The sequence below is a fragment of the Emys orbicularis genome, chromosome 5, assembly GCF_028017835.1.
Source record: "Emys orbicularis isolate rEmyOrb1 chromosome 5, rEmyOrb1.hap1, whole genome shotgun sequence".
Classification (NCBI taxonomy): Eukaryota; Metazoa; Chordata; order Testudines; family Emydidae; genus Emys; species Emys orbicularis.
In genome coordinates this window covers 60831311-60844403 of record NC_088687.1, presented here as the reverse complement: position 1 = coordinate 60844403, position 13093 = coordinate 60831311, and the positions used below count along the sequence as shown (strand labels likewise).

The 13093-nt window shown below is 41.2% G+C and overlaps 1 protein-coding gene and 1 non-coding gene across 2 annotated transcripts; both read right to left on the bottom strand.

Annotated features, from left to right (window-relative positions):
• Nucleotides 1-4938: 4938 nt before the first annotated feature.
• RPS3A (ribosomal protein S3A) lies at nucleotides 4939-10906 on the bottom strand. Its single transcript, XM_065405839.1, has 6 exons — nucleotides 10788-10906; nucleotides 9901-10004; nucleotides 7968-8155; nucleotides 6554-6762; nucleotides 5791-5900; nucleotides 4939-5104 (listed from the first exon to the last, which is right to left on the bottom strand). The coding sequence occupies exons 1-6, from the start codon at nucleotides 10847-10849 to the stop codon at nucleotides 4983-4985; spliced, it is 795 nt and encodes a 264-aa protein (XP_065261911.1). The 5' UTR covers nucleotides 10850-10906; the 3' UTR covers nucleotides 4939-4982.
• On the bottom strand, nucleotides 5427-5498 carry LOC135879795 (small nucleolar RNA SNORD73). Its single transcript, XR_010561469.1, has one exon. It is a non-coding gene; the product is annotated as a small nucleolar RNA SNORD73 (small nucleolar RNA).
• Nucleotides 10907-13093: the final 2187 nt, after the last annotated feature.

Sequence of the window (13093 nt, the reverse complement as noted above, 5' to 3'; positions counted from 1 at the left end):
TAATGCAGCTAAATGTAACATCTAGGAACAAAGAATGGAGGCCATACTTACAAAATGGGGGACTATCCTGGGAAGCACTGAATCTGCAAGACACTTCGGGGTCATGCTGAATAGTTAGCTGAAAATGAGCTCCGAGCGCAACACTGTGGCCAAAAGGGTCAATGTGATCCTTAGATGCACAAACAGGGGAATAGTAGAAGTAAATAGCAACAGTTATTTTACCACTGAACTGTGACCACTGTTGGAATCCTATGGCCAGTGCCTGTGTTCACAATTTAAGAAGAATGTTGATAAATTGGAGAGGGTTCAGAGAAGAGCCAAGGATTAGAAAACATGCCTTAGACTAAGTTCCTTGTGTCTCACTATATTTAGTTTATCAAAGAGAAGGTTGAAGGGGGTTCTGATCACAGTCTGTAAGTACCTACATGGGAAATAAATATTTGATTATAGGCTCTTCCAATTTAGCAGAGAAAGGTAACAAATACAATGGCTGGAAATTGAAGCTCAACAAATTCAAACTGGAAATAAGACAATTATTTTTTAAACAGTGAGGGCAGTTAACTGATAATTTTGATCAATTCTCCATCGCAGGCAAGGTTTTCAGTCAAACTGGATGATTTTCTGAAAGATAATCTCTAGGCAAATAGGAATTATTTTGGGGAAGTTCTATGGCCTTTGTTACACCGGTGGTCAGACTAGATGATCACAGTGGTCACTTGGGGCCTTGAAATCAATGAAAGGGCATTGCAAACAATATCTTAAAATCAGAATTATGAATGACAGTGCCTTATAGAGTTATAGGGAAAGCATTAAACTGCCCATTGAGTTAGAATGTAGAGAAGTTCATATCTGTTGGATAGAGGAGCAACAGAGCAAGTGGAAACCTGTGAGGAGCATAGCAGTATGAGTGCTCATACTTTGCTATTTACATAACATGGAAGAGTTCCTTTGATTGCTTTTCTTGTCACAACACAAGATCCCAGCAAACGGAAGAGGTCCATCTCTGTTTACTTTCTACCACACAGCAGTGTTGACAAATACTGGGCAAAATTAATTCCTGTGTCAATCCTCCAGTTACTTCCTTAGAATTACAGCAGGAATTAAGTTTGGTCTAATGTTTGTACAGATTTTGGAGATCTAAGAGTGCTAATTTATCAATGACTATATTTAGGTTGTGCAAAAACCTCATGCAGGTCTGAATAACTATTATTAATGTAAAGTGTAGACCTGGCCTTAGATTCTCTGCTCATGTTACTTTGTTTCCATAATTGGATGTTAACGCCTGTGTAGCATGGCCTCCATAGCACACTAGGTCTAGCATGAGGGAAATCTACATTTCCCCCAAAATCTGCATTTGTTTAGTGTCTGCCAAATCCAGTATTGGGCTTTCTCTAAATGCAATAGCACCTGCAATACTTACTTTAGGACAAACTGATCTTGGACCAGCAGGAATGCCAAAGTAAACAGCAGAAATTCAACAATGTTCATGTACTCAAGTATTTTGTAATTCCTAGAGGTCAGTTAAACTCAAATGTACATTGTGTGTTATGAATCAGTATTGTCTTCTTTTTTTTTTTTAAACAATAAAAGACAAACCCTACTTTTGAGCCACTTTCATGATTGTTTAACTACACCCACATATCAAATAGGTCAATTGACAAAATGGGAGTATTATGATCAACTGAAAAATCACTCTCAACTCCTATAATGTGCCAACAAGTGATTATTTTATCAACTCAAGCGTAATCAAAATAGGGCACTTCACAGTAAGTATCCACTCATTCTTGAACCAAAACAGGTGAGAATTAGAACAGGTTTGATTATTTTTGGTGTAAGTTTAAGTGTAGACCAGCCTACATCAAAGTCAGGAACACTCACTCATTGGATGAGACCAGTATAAAAAACTGGTCATTAGAAAGGTATTGTACAGAACATCAGAATTAGATGTGAATTATTAGAATAGACAACTATGGGCTAATAAGAGGGGGATAGTGACTTAGTCCAGTGAATGCAACTCATTTTTTATACTTAATGCAGAATACGACCCAGCTCTTATCTAGCACTTTTCCACATGGCACTTCAAAGGAGTTAAGCATCATTATCCCCATTTTACAGATAGGAAAATGGAAGCACAGGGGTGAAGTGACCGATCTGAGGTCACCTAGCAGCCCAGAGCTGAACAAAGAATTGAATCCAGGTCTCCTGAGTCCCAATCTATTTTTCTGTCCACTAGACCACACTGCCTCCTGAGACAGCTGGCCAGATCAACTGGGATATGAGATTTAGATTTACTATAATCCCAGTGGCAAAGTATCTGCAAACCTCTATGCAGGTGTTGAGTTCCCAAGAAAGAGTTCCACTTCTTCTTGGACATATATGCCTCAGAATCATTTACATAATTATCAGGCTATCACAAGTGGTTGTTCTTGAACTTTCAAAGGTGTGACCATATCCTTACAGGGTCTCCTGAGCCACTTTCCTTCGTCTTTGAAAACACAGCATGTCCCTCTGCCAACAAGTGGGCATTAGTTTTCCCAGTAGGATCATAAGCAGCTAGGAACAAAAACCAGAAACACATGCCTCACCACTGAGCCAGAGAGTGGGCTGTTGTGTCAATTCCACTTGGTTCTTAATGTAATTTTGCAGTATCCAATTGGTGGTAAACATATATGGGTTTGGTTTTAATTTTAAAAAAATATATAAATAGAGCTAAAGATTAAACCAGATTAACATTTTAAGATTACTGTAAAAAGAAGAGATATGGCTTTTTTGGGGGGGCTCATTTGTGGATATTTATATGGTCACGTTGAAGGACAATAGTTCAAATTTAGCATCTTGCATATTAAGATTGGTAGTCTAGTCTTCCAAACAGAACTACACTATCTTCAAAAAAAAAAAAAAAAAAAAAAAAAAATTTTTTTTTTTTTTTAATTGGAACACAAGGTTCGTAAACCAAACCTAACAACGGTCTGGCCTCCTCACAACTTTAAGTCAAAGCTGCTTGCAGTAGTAATTACGTAACTTGTAGACACATTTCACTAGGGAAAAACTCAGCCTCATTGAAGGAGTTATTTTTGGTGTGCCACTGCTATCAGTCAATTCTACTGTTTAAAACAAAGTACTGGAATTCAGAGCATTGTCCAGATAATAGTATAAGACTGAAGGATTTGGAAGAGCTCTTAAGAAATCATTTCACAGCCTTTACATATACCTAATGCTAGAAAAAGCTAAAATAGTATCACTACATCATCCTAAAGAACAACAAAGAGCAGAACTAATGAAGGTTTAAGGTTCACTTGTGGAGTTTGGAAGTTTCTTTGCATCTTAGCTTTAAAGTATTTCTGCTTCAAATTTATTACATATAATGGGAACTACACTGTATGGTATTTGTGAACTGACACTGCGACTAGTACAGTTTCTTGTAATAGGATAAAGTGAGAAATCTCTTTTGTACGCTATTCCTTTGAAAATAGCTTAAATTTTGATTAAGAATATGTTTCCACAATAAAACAGTTGTGTTAACACACATTTTGGGCATCAGACACCAAAACCGCCTAGTGGAAAAAGTCACCATAAAGTAAAATATTACTAAAAGGATACATTTAGGATCTAAATAAGACCTTAAACAAGAGTCCCATCTACTCTGTGTAAACTTTTAAAGACTCCATGGAAATTCAAGTCCTTGGACAGCAACATTTCCTCCTTCCTCCCATAGCCACCCCACTGTACACCAGGTGGCTGGATGCTATTTCAGACTGCTTTGAGAAGAAAGGTGCTATTAAGTGTAAGTTACTGCATGTGACCAATGTTACATATTCTGTATGTAGACACAATATAAGCCTCTTTTACTTCAGGATCTCATTAGAAGAGGTTTGGGTTTTAGATGCTCAATTCTTTGAAATTCAACCTGGTACTTTTAAACAACTTCTAAAAACGACAAGCAACCTATGTTATAAACATACAGCTAAGGGTAGCATAAAATCCCTCCTTACCCTATAAAGGGTTAATCCCTCCTTTCCCTGTAAAGGATTAAGAAACTCAGATAACCTGGTTGGCACCTGACCAAAAGGACTAATAAGGGGAGATTCTTTCAAATCTGTGGGAGAAGGTTTTTGTTTTTGTGTTCCTTTGTTCTCTCAGGGTCAGCGAAGAACCAGGGCAGTAAAAATACATCTTCCTAAGCCATACCTGAAGTAAGCATCTAATATTACAGAAATAGTAAGTAATAGCAAGAAAATGCATTAGATTATCTTTTGTTTTAGCTTGTGAATTTCCCCTGTGCTAAGAGAGAGGTTTATCCCTGTTTTTGTAACTTTAAAGTTTTGCCTAGAAGGGAAATCCTCTGTTTTGAATCTTTTTGTTACCCTGTAAAGTTATCTTCCAACCTGATTTTACAGAGATAATTATTTTATTTATTTTTTTAAAAACCTCATTGTTTTTCAGTGTCCTAAAGACCCAGGGGGGTTGATCTGTGCTCACTTTGTAACCAATTGGTTAGGATATTATTCTCAAGCCTCCCCAGGAAAGGGGGTGTAGGGACTTGGGGGGATATTTTGGGGGAGTTAGGGCTCCAAGTGGCCCTCCCTGAATGTTTGTTTAAATCACTTGGTGGCGGCAGCAATACCAAGGGCAAGGAAGGAATTTGTGCCTTGGGGAAGTTTTTAACCTAAGCTGGTAGAAATAAGCTTAGGGGGTCTTTCATGTGGGTCCCCACATCTGTACCCTAAAGTTTAAAGTGGGGAGGGAACCCTGACAACCTACTTTCTTCTAACCGTGATCAATTAAGAGGCAGACTCCATACCAGCTCACATCTTTAGCATGTGAAACAATAGCAGTAAGTGGCATACCTAATAAGGGTAATAGGTATAAGTGTCCAGTATCTTATACCACATATGGTGTAAGTGTCTAGTATCGCTGCATGAAATCAAATACTATTACTGCTGTATATTAAATTTTTTTATTTTTTGCATCCATTTTTGATTCTAGACAGACTCTTGCACAGGGGGCTCATATCCATCGGCTCGCTCTACTTTAGCGCCTGTCTCATCCCCCGAAGGTTTTCCAGTGCCACCACCTTCACCGTGCAGTTCCATCAGCTTGCCCACTAAAAAAAGCACAATATTGCAATTGTTAAGGATTGAGTATTCTTTGTATTAAATTCCCTGTCATCTATACACTGCAAGATAAGTTAAACATCCAAATCATTTAAATAGGCCTTTTCTATACATCAAAATTGTACCACAGCTAAATCAGTAAGACTTGCCCATTTAAGAGTACCCACACAAGGAGGCTGCACTGATTTAGTTAACTTTTTTGTATTTAGACAAAGACATGAGAGCAAATAGTGGTGTATGAGAGTTTTGTGTAATTGAATAAATTAATTCTTTCAAATATGCCATTAATAACTCAGTCCTGCATTACATGGGAATGTCAGAAAGTGGGAAAGAGTATAATCATTCGTTGTCATATGGGACCGAAACATGTTGTCATCATTCATTCCCAAACCAAAACCAAACATTTAGTTGCTTCTTTTCAGCATTTTTATTTGGGTTCTTCAAGCAAGAACAAGAATATTCCAAAATGAAATATCATTTACAGGAATTCAGATTTGTTACTGAAGTCTCAGACTGTTAGGATAAGCCATTTATCAGTTTTAAGCATTCAAACATACAATGCTGCTTTCAGAAGGTTTCCTCAGTTCCAAAATCACCAAATACATGCTTTGAAAATATTGCTTTAACTTAGCCTACCACTCAGTTAAATTCCACATTTAAGCAGAAATTAACTTACATTCAAACTTGGGCTTCTTAAGCATCTTCACTTTGCGGACATACACATCATGAAGAGGGTAGATGGATTGACAGGCTTTTTCTATGTCTTTGCCAATGCTGTCTGGGATCCTGAAAATAATCAAAGTTTTTCAGTATTTTTATAAAGTTCAAATTATTCAGTATTTAATATTCTCAACAGCAGTCCATCCCACCTTCCCTCCCGTGAGTTAAGAACTGGAGTCTTTATAAAACTAGACATTGCTGAAGTCTGCAGAAAGATCTGTGTGTCATGCAGTCTCTTCACAAATTCTGTTTTTAGATTTACATAATCAGAACAGTTTGGTGGATGTCAGATATGGTGCAGGTGGCAAGAGAGTATGTGTGGGGGGAACAGTATGTTAAGCTTCCCATAATTTTGTTAAATATTTGGTTCCCCAACAAAAGTAGTTGTTGAGTCCTCAACCAGGAATGAAAATGACTAAGGCTCCTGTTAAATTGTTTTACAAGATAGTAAGTTATTTAATTAGCAAATATTAATTAATTAGTACATCCAGATACTCTAGCAATCAGATTCTTCATCTTACTGACCACAGAGGTGCTTTAGAGAGAGAAAAAAAAAAGAAAAAGAAAAAAGCTAACCACAGAAATTTAAACTAGGTTAATACATGAATTGCTATTAAACCTATCTGACTCTGTAAGCCAACACTTAAACTTAATTAAACCAGAGTAGAATGGCAACTGTTTCCTAAGTTAAAGCTTGATTAATGACAACCAAGACGTACAGCTTATTGACAACTTCTTTCAGGTCATTAGTCTGCACCTCCCGTGTCATGATTTCCATCATCTTCTTGCGAATTTGGCGGACCTGCTGGTGCTGGGCATATGAGGTCTTGCGAATCTGGTTATTGCGCTTCTTGGTAAAACCCACGCAAAAGAGGCGCAGTAGATAGCCATCGGTAGTTTTGACATCAACATGGGCTTCAATCATTGTCTAGAAAAAAGGTTATAGAATACATTTGTCCCTTCTAACATCACAGAAAGACACCACAATGCAAGTCACAGCTTCTAAGCATTTTTAGTCAGACCTTCCTTAAACAATACTCTAGTGTTGCTGTCACTTGACCCCAACATCAAGGTCTGAATAATTAGCCCCTAAATTATTATAAATTCTACCTAATATTAAACTGCTATTGACACTTCAATTCCTAAACAGGATTTGGGAGGGCACTAACTGATGACACCAGCAGCATTTCTTACATCTGGCACCCTAATAATGAGCAGATTGAGTGAAGAACTCAGTAACACTAGTACTAGCAGGGAGCACAAAGGTGTTGATTCTTATAATGCACCTCCTCCATCCCAGGTTGGGATTTTATATGCCATCCTTGCTATTAGTGGGAAGTCTCTCCTTGCCAAGGGGTTTCCAAGTAACTTTCCCTTCCAACCCCCCTCTCATTGTGTTGGCACTTCTACTGAACATCCCAACTTCCTGCTTCATAAGCAGGGGCAACTTGGAGCCAGTAAAACCCTAGCTTGCTTGTAGTCAACATCCATTAGTTAGTTTTACAAGCACACTATCTAACATCCACCAATTAGAATAAAGACATTCGGTGGTTTCTTAAATTTGGGATAAGGATGTCGTCTACATCCTATATATTGAAAGTTTATATTTAAGTGTAACCTGAAAGTAGTAACTATGATACGTGCAGCAAGGTGTTCTGTTCTCTTAAGGTGCCCTCCCAAACCCTGCCCTTCTCACTATAATAGAGGTCTCAGGGATTTGCTTCAAATAACCATGTTGTAGCTGCCTCAGTGGAGCCAATGACTAACTACAACAAATATAAATAAGGCCTCAAACAGGTTTTGCTTTTTTTTTTTTAGGCTAAGCTTGAAGTCCATGTGCTAGAAGTATGGTATACAATTTCTGCAATTGTGTGGCTTTGCAGGCAACAGCAACTGGTGCAGATGCTGGTCTTTAAAAATATGACCTGTAAGCTTTATCTTATTGGTTTTTAAAAAGAAAAAATAAGCAAACACCAACCAATAAACAAATACAATATTGGTTGGCCTGAACAAGGAAAAGATCAGCCTGCAAACAGCATCAAAGATCAAGTTATTTCATCTCAATTTTTAGAGGCAGTTTACTATCAAAGTAGAATTTTTGCAGCTTCACAGATACATATCATTACCACTTACCTGCCATTTTTTGACCATGGAGCACATCTTGTCACGGGTGAGGTCCATTCCATGGAAATTGGTCAGACAGTTTTTGCCCTGAACATCCTCTGTAATCAGCTTGAATTTACGGAAGGCAACTTCATCATTCTGCAGATCAGCAAGACTCACTTCAAACACACGGCCCTTAAGTCCATCAGAAGCAATTTCTATATGCATATGAAATAATATTTTTTGTTAAAAATTAGAAGGACTAGCTCAAGATTCTGAACCCTCATTTGATATTTATTTATAGTATTAGAGCCCAAATTAGACTTAGACTTGAACACAAATTCATGTAAGTTTAGATCTACAAAAATTTAGTCGGTTACTTTATTACAAAAAACTTCTCTGCAACAGTTGAAGTTAAAGTTGATCAATGAACTAGTCAAGCATCAATACAAAGCAGTGAAAGACACCATGCTGTGCCCCATATTTAAAATTCGAAAAATAAATTCTATGTTCAGGCCTGAATATTCAGTCTAGATTCAGCCAAACATTTTAAAAAGGCATTCAGGATGTTGGTGCGCTCAGTGCTGCAATACCTTTAGAAATCGGGGTCAAAGTTTTGGGGACAGTATGCATATAAAAATGTAAGAACTAGGTGAACTTTTTTTTAAAACACATAAAAAAAACATGCACATGCAAAATAAGAGCTAAAGATATAAATGAGTAAGAACTGAAATTAGGGAGCAGAGCACATGACAAGTCTAATTTCGACTTGTAACAGCTATACCTCTGCCAATGCAGGACTGTCCTTGCAGTAGGTTCTCTATATCCACAGTTATCATGGGACATTATTCCATGATCTACTAGATTTCACTTTTATGAACTGTAATAAGACCAAAGTTTCCCTTTCCTTAATTTTACTCCATCGCTCCTAATTATACCTATGCACCATGCTAAATAATTCATGTCCTTCTTTGATATTTAAACCCTGAAACACATGTAAAGATAACTCCCTCCTAATCATGTTGGCCAAGCTGCACACTTATGTTTACATAATTGTTGCGCTTATCCAGATTCCATTGTTCACCTCTGAATAGTAGAGACTGAGGTTCCCTTACCTCAGGGGTTCTCAAACTGGGGGTCGGGACCCCTCAGGTGGTCATGAGTCACGAGCAGTCAGCCTCCACCCCAAACCCCACTTTGCCTCCAGCATTTATAATGGTATTAAATATATTGCCTGTGTGTGTGACCCCCCTTTTAAATTAAAAACACTTCTTTACATTTTTAACACCATTATAAATCCTGGAAGGAAAGTGAGGTTTGGGGTGGAGGCTGACAGCTCGCAACCCCCCATGTAATAACCTTGTGACCCCCCTGAGGGATCCCAACCCCCAGTTTGAGAACCCCGGCTCTACTCAGTGATGCCTCTGCACATACAGTGCCCCCCAAAAATAGTGGTTTTGCTACCCTATTACAATGAAACCCCACATATAGAGATCTGCCCACTATGTCCTTCCCAAGATCTTTCTGCATCACTGCTTTCCAGATCTTCCTCTCCTATACAAGATATTGATCATTTTTTGTCATTTCCCCCAGATGCTTTTAAATATCTTTAAGTAATTTCCACCCCAGAACTCTAATCTTTATTGGGTCTTCCTTTGCATTTCAGTCCCACAGATTATCCAATAGCTTTCAATAGAGATCAGTTACTTCATCTTGCATAGACAAGAACCAAACCATACTCTGTATGTGAAACTTGATTCTTTGTCTACTGAGGACAAAAGCCTTAGAGCTACTCAACAAACAATGAGGTCAAACCACATTTTTTTAAGTCGTTATCCTATAATATTGCAAATCACGTTAGTTTAAGCAGGAACTGCTTACAACGGATACTGCATTGCACAGTCATAAAAGACAGGACAAATTAGCGGATATCAAGTGTTACCTCAACACATTAGATACTCACTGGTTCCTTGGGTCCTGGTGACGAGTGTCTTCCCAATGTTTCGGATATTAAACATTGCAGGTGCCTTGACATCGTACCAATCCTTCTTTGAGAAGGGATCGACCCTTAGTTTAAAAAAAAATATATATATATATATACATAATAATAATAATATTTCCACTCATTTTTCAGATTAAAACTGGCCTAAAATTTGGTCTACTTCCTCCATATTTATCATGTGCAACAGAACTGTTGTAGAGTTACAACATACTTCAAATACCATAGGCTGCTGCAATTTATGCATTTCCAAATTAATGCAAACTTGTTTTCTTATCAGCATAAATTTGCAAATACCAATAAGTGATACAGACACTGGACCAACAGATAAGTAACTGACCCATCCCAATGTGCTGCTCAGTGTGTCCTCTAGGCCCTGCACGTTCATGGACAGAGTCAGAGACCAGGACCCAACGCACAGTATCTAGCAGTGCGGCTCTGGGGGCAAATCGGCAGCCGAGCTGCAGGGGCAACTAGACACAGCTCCGCACAGCACGTGGGGCAGAGGCAGTCCGGCTCCCTAACTCCCGTCTTCCCCCGAGAGCCGCAGCCTGGTGCTGGGGGACTCCGTGCGGCCAGGCCCTGGCTCCCCATCTCGGGCAGAGGGATTCACAGCAGAGCCAACCCCGCCCCTCCCGCAGCGCCCCGTCCCGTGCAGCGGGGGCCCGCGCGCTCTACAAACCCCCGCTCCAACCCCGGGTCTAGCCGCCGCCATGTCAACACCGCCACCACCGCTCCTTGCGCCGGCCGCCCGAATCCGCCCGGCATCCGGCGCATCCTGCCGGGCCGCAGCCCAGCAGCCCTCCCGGCGGGGCCCCCGGCCCCCCTCGCCCCTGCCCGGCCTCACTTACACTTTTTTCTTTGCGCCTTTCTTGCCGCCCTTGGTGAGGCGCTTGTTCTTGCCAACCGCCATGGTGCCGCCCGGGAGCCAAAGAGGCCGAAGCCCGCCAGCAACGCGAGATTATACGAGAGAATGAGTCTCACGCGAGAACTCCGCCTACCGAACTCTCACGAGAAACCAGAGCGGAAGTGGAGGGGCAACGGGAGCGAGATCAGCTTCCTCAAGTTCCTGGACTGAACCAAATAGCGCGGCGGCGGGGGAGTCCAACGTAAGGAACAGAATGGGCTCACCCTAGTGATTCCTTACGGGTGGGCGCCGGGGCCATCCCCTCCACCCCGCCCCCGTCGCCCCTGGCGTCGTGGCTGACGCGGGCTGCAGCACAGCACTCTGGGGACTAACACAGCACTAACACGGCTGCTACTCTGAAACCTGTCATTATGCAAGGCACTGCATTTAGCCGTATGGAGTGGAAATCCATCAACTTCATGAAAAAACTCGTACAGATACAGACAGACATCATCTTCCTTTCCAAATAGGGCCTAATCACATCAGCCATACCATCGGTGGCTCGTTCACCTGCACATCTACCAATGTGATATATGCCATCATGTGCCAGCAATGCCCCTCTGCCATGTACATTGGCCAAACCGGACAGTCTCTACGCAAAAGAATTAATGGACACAAATCTGACATCAGGAATCATAATACTCAAAAACCAGTGGGAGAACACTTTAACCTGTCTGGCCATTCTTTGGCAGACCTGCGGGTGGCTATCTTAAAACAGAAAAACTTCAAAAACAGACTCCAACGAGAGACTGCTGAGCTGGAATTGATATGCAAACTAGACACAATCAACTCAGGGCTAAATAGGGATTGGGAATGGCTGAGCCATTACAAACATTACAGGAGTACTTGTGGCACCTTAGAGACTAACAAATTTGTTAGTCTCTAAGGTGCCACAAGTACTCCTGTTATTTTTGCGGATACAGACTAACACGGCTGCTACTCTGAAACATTACAAACATTGAATCTATCTCCCCTTGTAAGTATTTTCACACTTGCTTCTTATCAAACTGTCTGTACTGAGCCATCTTGATTATCACTTCAAAAGTTTTTTTTCTCTTACTTAATTGGCCTCTCAGAGTTGGTAAGACAACTCCCACCTGTTCATGCTCTCTGTATGTGTGTGTATATATATCTCCTCAATATATGGTTCACTCTATATGCATCCGAAGAAGTGGGTTGTAGCCCACGAAAGCTTATGCTCTAATAAATTTGTTAGTCTCTAAGGTGCCACAAGTACTCCTGTTATTTTCACTCTGGGGATGTGGCCCGCGTGGACTGCACTGCCAGCCCCGCCGGTGCACGTCACCCCGCACATGTAAAATACAGATCCAGAGAGCGAGGTTTCAAGGTGCCTCGATTTTTGCGCTGCGGCTGCCCCGCATCCCCGGCGTGGGCGCTGCCAGTGCTGCTATTTGTTAGGGTGATTCTCCCCCCTGCTGGATCGCTCAGCCCCACGTTGGCCTGGTCCCCGCGCAGGAATTAATTCGGATCCCCATCCCCTCCTCCAGCATTTCTCAGTCCACAGCTGCCTCCCACTTAGTTCTGTGCCCCCGCGTCCCTGTTAAAACAGCAAAGATCACAAAAATCATGGGAGAGGGTGGGGGAGGGAAAAGGAGGCGACAGAGGCACACAAGGTACGTATGACTGGCAGAGGTGGGAGGGAGGTTGGATAGAAACCAGCTATGGTGAATCTGTAATGACTGTACAGGACAAGACATTCATGTTTAACACATTATCGGGGCCAGATTAAGACTCCCTGGGCCCCATGGCACATCCCCATATTGGACCCTGTCCCCTGGGCAGGGGCCACCCACACAACAGCCATTCCTGGCAGGAGTCTTTCATGCAGCTGGGGTCTGCCCCAGAAAAGTGGACTCAGATGCCACCAACCTAAATAAAAGATTTGGGAGTCAGGAATGGCAGCAGTGGGGCTCCCCACTGCTGCCATTCCTCTGAGGTGGCAGATGAAAACAGCCCCTTGGCCTCCAAATTCTTTATTTAGATTGGTGGGGGTGGGAGCCGTGGTGGCCTCCTTGCACATCAGGTTTCAGAGTTAAGAACCCATGGAAATGCAAAGGGCAGTTCACACCTCCCAAGGCTATTTTATCAGGCTTTCTACAACTGCTGCTGTATACAGTACACTCAGTTCATACTTCCAAGCTTTTCTTCACAACCATGACAGCTAGAAACATTTTAAAATGAAAGATTAAATCACATGACCCCTGAAGCCTTGGTGCACATATCTATGCC